Source organism: Notothenia coriiceps, unplaced genomic scaffold (assembly GCF_000735185.1).
Source record: "Notothenia coriiceps isolate Sejong01 unplaced genomic scaffold, NC01 NC01_scaffold00002971, whole genome shotgun sequence".
NCBI classification, from domain to species: domain Eukaryota; kingdom Metazoa; phylum Chordata; class Actinopteri; order Perciformes; family Nototheniidae; genus Notothenia; species Notothenia coriiceps.
In genome coordinates this window covers 1-5,597 of record NW_011335672.1, presented here as the reverse complement: position 1 = coordinate 5,597, position 5,597 = coordinate 1, and the positions used below count along the sequence as shown (strand labels likewise).

The 5,597-nt window shown below is 38.3% G+C and overlaps 1 protein-coding gene across 1 annotated transcript; it reads left to right on the top strand.

The window, feature by feature from the left end:
- The first annotated feature begins 1,252 nt into the window (after positions 1–1,252).
- Positions 1,253–4,413, top strand: rwdd (RWD domain containing 4). The gene is made up of 8 exons (XM_010766058.1): positions 1,253–1,456; positions 2,106–2,186; positions 2,364–2,473; positions 3,029–3,179; positions 3,293–3,386; positions 3,589–3,638; positions 3,751–3,753; positions 3,840–4,413. The coding sequence occupies exons 1-8, from the start codon at positions 1,433–1,435 to the stop codon at positions 3,870–3,872; spliced, it is 546 nt and encodes a 181-aa protein (XP_010764360.1). The 5' UTR covers positions 1,253–1,432; the 3' UTR covers positions 3,873–4,413.
- Positions 4,414–5,597: the final 1,184 nt, after the last annotated feature.

Genomic DNA, 5,597 nt, shown 5'->3' with positions numbered 1-5,597 from the left:
CCTACTCCCCTGTGTGCCGTTGGCAGTCCCGCTTCGTTCCCGTGTAAACAGCACCTTAGTGTTAACACACAATTAATATATTTTATATACATTACAGTGGAGGAAATAAGTATTTGATCCCTTGCTGATTTTACCCACTAAAGAAATGACCAGCCTATCATTGTAATGGTTGGTTTATTTTATCAGTAAGAGTCATTTCAAACCTTTATTTAATCAGATTGGTCCCTTGAGATCATAGATATCTTTTTCAAGGGAAACCTGCAGAGTAAGAAGTATCAAAAAGAAAATCCGGAAATTGACATTATATAAAAGATAAAAACGTATTTGCAATGACCTGTATAAGAGACACCAGTCTTTTATACAGGTCACAAGTTGATATTAGGAGTACTTTTTTGAAAGAAGAGGACTTAAAGTATGTAACCGGTCTGTGGGAGCCATAATTATTGTTTGTTGCAAGGGATCAAATACTTATTTCCCACAGTTAAATGCAAATGATTTTTTCTTCAATTTCTGGATATTCTTTTTGATATTCTGTCTCTCATTACTCAAATAAACCTACCATTAAAATTATAGACTGTTAATTTCCTCCTCTGTATACACAAACAGTAAAGTACAGTGTTTATGAGATCACTGTTGTCCACTTCCTTTAATTTTAAAGAGCAACAATTACAACTATAAGTACCATGTCCGACACAAAAGTAAATAAAGACAACCTTGAGAATATAACAAGTGAGTATTATTGTTATTATTATTATGACAAGAAGAGAGAAAATGAAATCAATCAGTAATATTAATGAATTAATCAGTAGAATAATAGTAACAATAACAATAACAGTAGTGTGAAAGCCTACTGAAAAAACATTGTTTTTGTATTCATTATCAGTCTTAAGTAGCTTGTCAATTTTTGTATTAATGTAATATTAAAAAAAAACTATACTGCTACTTTGATATAGTACTTGATTATTAAATATAAGCTGTGTCCCAATTCAGCGGCCGCATCCTCCTGAGGATGCATTCGGAGACATTCAAATGTACATTCAAATGTGTGTTAACTGTAGGGAGGAGTGCATGCCACATAATAAACCATTAGTCAAGACTCAAGACCCTTTGAAAATACAATATTTTAGCAAAGTTTTAGTATATAGTATAACAGTGTAACGGCTGTTAGTCGGTAAACGTCGCTATGGAAACCACACGATGTAGGTTAGCGTTATAGTATGCCTAAAACCACATCCACTGATGCTGTGGTTCAAAGTTCACGAAGAGCCCCGAACTGCGCATGCGTCTAATATGGTGGCACTGTCTGCATCAGCTGGGGAAGTTGTGTGCATTATTATTTTAGCAAAGTTTTAGATAGAGCAATGGGTTGTTAACTCTGAGGGATTATAAACTGTACACAGAGAGTGTATCGTACAGCAGCTGAAGGAACATCATGACAGCTAACGAGGATCAGGAGGTAGGAGTGATGATGCAGTGTAACTTACACTGCACTGTGTAAGGCTAGCTGCTGCTAGCGGCTAACTGCTAACTGCTAACTACATGACACGAGCGTCACTGCTAGCATATGAGTTTGTGTTGACGGGCTTATTCTACATCTTTTCTGCTTGTTACATAGAAAACACGTCCACTTGTGAGGTTGTATTCAGTATGCGGGAACTCCAGGCCACTGTGTCAAAGGGTTTTCTAGCTGTTGAGCCCTGAGAAGCGTCGTTTATGAATGAAAACATGTCACTCCTAACGCCATTCCAATGTGTGTTAACTGTAGGGAGGAGTGCATGCCACATAATAAACCATTAGTCAAGACCCTTTGAAAATAAAATACGTGTTATAATGTAACCGTGTATACACAACATATATTGCCATAAGTGGCAAGTTAGTAAGTGGCTAAAATATTGAATTGAGTTATAACCAGGTGATGCATTAAAGTGTTCATGCATGGTTGTTGAAAACAATAATCTCGTAGCGTACAAGTCAAGTCCCTCAAAATTGTACTTAAATACAGTACTTGAGTAAATGTGCTTAGTTACTTTACACCACTGGTCATTTGTCATATTACTACCGTAAATGTTATTTGGTGTGCAGTGACACGCTCCTTCTACCCACAGATGGAGCTGGAGGCTCTTCTCTCAATCTATGAAGGGGATGAGTGTTTTAAGGAAATCAGTTCAAGTTCCTTCCAGTTTAGGGTGAGTGCTATCCAGTCCTGCTTTGAAAAAAGACCATATAATGTGCCTCCCCAACATCCTGTTTCAACAGGATGTACCTGTACATCACATTAAAGCAAGATCTTTAAATATGCCCTTTCACTTGTAATTCATGACCTTAAACAAGCAGTGTTTGATCTTGTTATTGGTCAACACCAGATAGGAGACCTTGATGACACCAAAGCGTTCATCCTGGACGTCACATGGCCTGAGACGTACCCTGAGACGTCCCCCGAGATCACCCTCGATTCCTTTTTCAACAACAAGATGTAAGATGCAAGCACTGTGCTTAAATATTATTATTATTATTATTAATGAATTAGTTGAAATTAGAAACACTGATTTCAGAATAGAAAATGATATCACAATCTGGAATCTCACTGAGTGCCTTTTGCATGGTTTTAAACTCCACAACAGTTTACAGATAAAGTTTTAAGGACCAGTAATATTGTATTTGGATGTAGCCACATCATTTAAGGTTTTTATATTATTTTCTTTTTGATTAGATCAATTTGACTTGGAAACAATATAAAGGATTAATTATGATTTAGGAAAAACTGGGGCATACTGGAGAGAATCAGAAATACTGCCATAAGCCATTGACACAAAAACGAGGTTTTAAAATATTCCTAAAATATTTAGTTAATTTAAATGGTATTTTTATTTGTAAATTGTATTTTTCAGCATGAAATACATTTGAATTCCTTTCTAGATTTCATACTGGGGTAAACTGTCACATTTAAATATATTGAGTCTGCTTTTCTAGGGCAATTACTTTGTGTTATAGGTTTGTTTTTTCATTCCTTTTTTGGATTTGCTATCAGCTCTGCAGAGACGAAGCAGCTGATCCTTTCAAAGCTGGAGGAGCAGGTGGAGGCTAACCTGGGCACGGCCATGATGTACACTCTGTTTGAGTGGGCCAAGGAGAACAAGGTGGAACTCATGGAGAACCACAAGCCTGTCGTCATTGCTGTGGTCAGTATATCACATTCACTGGATACTTCATCCCAGAGAGTATTTGTCCGTCAAACACTGTTAGCATTGTATGGCATCTTCTTCCTTGGATTGATCATTTTTTGTTGATGCAGACAACATCCATCGGTGACGGGAACACAGCCAAGAAGAAGGAGAGGAAGGAACAGCTGACTAAATCCCAGAAGAGGAAGATTGTCAACAAAACAGGTACATCACTTTAAGTTTCCACAGTGAATTAGTATTGCATATAAGAGGATATATATTTGTCGTTTTAATCTGCTGCATCATGCATTGGACTGCTTGATACACATTTCTTAAACATTCAGGATCTCCAGTGGAAAATAAAGGCAGTAGTGATTGTGTTTTTAGTCAGAATAACAGTGCATATTATAATGATTTCTACTTTCAGATCACAAAGGGGTATTGCCAAGAGGATGGGACTGGATCGACGTTGTCAAAGTAGGTGCAATTTTTATATTCTGTCCACAAGGGGGTGCATTAAGTTACATCCTTTGTGAACCTGTCATTCATTTTTATTTTTCTCCCTCATCCTCTCTTCTTGATGATCCAGCATGTAAGTAAAACCTTTGAACCAGAACCTTTTTGAAATCCTTCACACGGTGCCAGGTCTTATTGTTGTCTTGTGTTTTTCTGTTGCAGTTGAGTAGAACAGGAGGGAGAGATGACGAGTAGCAGTGATCTAGTGCTGCTTTGTGCAAGGAAGTGCAGTGAAGTGTGAACTCCCTGTGGATGCTGCTGCTCCTGTCTAGATGCCTTTACATCCTTCATCTTCAACATTTAACATGGTTGCTGTCGCCCTGACAACCAAAGCAGGCTGCGTAACGGTTTAGGACACACACTTCCAGCTTCACTGAGACTTTGCACTGAGAAATATTTGAAGCCCTTGCTGTGTTTAATGTTTTTGTGGGACGCAGCCAGGTAAAGAGAAACACATCACCTGGCTTTGTGCCTCTTCCACAGTTTGCACTCAAATATTCTGCTGAGTCATCCATCAGGGCGGAGTGTGCTTCAGATACTCACTGCCATGTTTTCAGGCTGCCACGCACAGGAGCGTAAAGTGTGGTATTGTGGTTCCAGGTAGATGTTTCAAAGTGCAGGTACATTTTTAGCAACACTTAAATGTCACCGTTTTCTTATTTGAGAGATGTTACTTTCCCCCTATTAATTGAAAAACTTCATTTTTATATATATAAATAAAACCAAGTTTGGTCTACTATTGGTCTTATGATGTTGTTTACTGTTGTGGGGTGGGGATATATGTCAGATGAGTGCTTGGTTTGTTTGAATAACTAGTTTTATCTTGCAGCAATGTTGTTTTTTGAACATCGCATGTTTTAAGGCGCTGCAAACTCTCCTACATTGATGTAAGACATGGCAAAGCTCAACATCAACTCTATCATAAGCTTGGATTGATATTGTGCAACACAATTCACCTTTTTGCTGTATTAAATATACAACAGTTGTGACTTTTCTCAGGCTTCATATGGACTAAACTGCTTTAATTGTGAAGTTACAACAGATACAAAGGTAGTGGTGTGATTATGCCTTCAAAATAAAACAAAATCTGATGCTTCCACTGAAGACGTCAAAGTCATGTGCTCAAGTAAAAAAATAAAAATTGTTATTACGTCACAGCCTTTATGGCGAGTTTACGCTGTTGACAGGAAGTTGTTGTTGCTAGTGATGGCAAAATGAAGCTTTGAATGGGTTATGGCTAGAAAGGATCCGTCTAGTGTAAAACTCTCGCGAGAATTTGCAAGTCACGTGGCTGAATGTTTACGTTTGGCAGGCAGCCTTTCAGTTACGATCGTTAACATCAGTGGGCCACAGCAAATGATCGTGAGAAGCTAAACTATCTATTAATTATGTCAATGACAGGGAGTGTGATTGTTGAAATAGGGTGTTAGCGGTCTTGCTGTTCAAAGAAGAATGACAACACTGTAGATCACCAACACTATGGTTTATTTTTTATTCACAGGCAAGTCAACGTTGTCGCAGTAAAAGTCCCAAGATAGCTCCTGGTGCAATAAAATGTTCCCTTTCAGTGTTTACCAAATGGTGTTTCCCCGACGTCATGACGTCATGACGTGGTGACGTCATGAGTAGGGTTTTTGAGAGGAAAATCAGCAGCCAGCGGACGAATGGTCCGGAGAAGAGGCCTAGAATAATCTCTGACAACTAAAACGAGGATCCTACAATTGAAAGGTGAGCAGACGAGCCTGTTTCTATCGAAGGTCTTTAATTGGCTAAACTACATTTTAGAGTTGTCAGAGACATATTCCGGTGTCATAGTTGTTGCGGTGGAGTATACAAATACATATTTTAGATAGGTAGGAAAGTTATATAACATAAAAGTGAATCAACGAGGTATGTAAGACGAAGGTGAAAGGCCCCGTA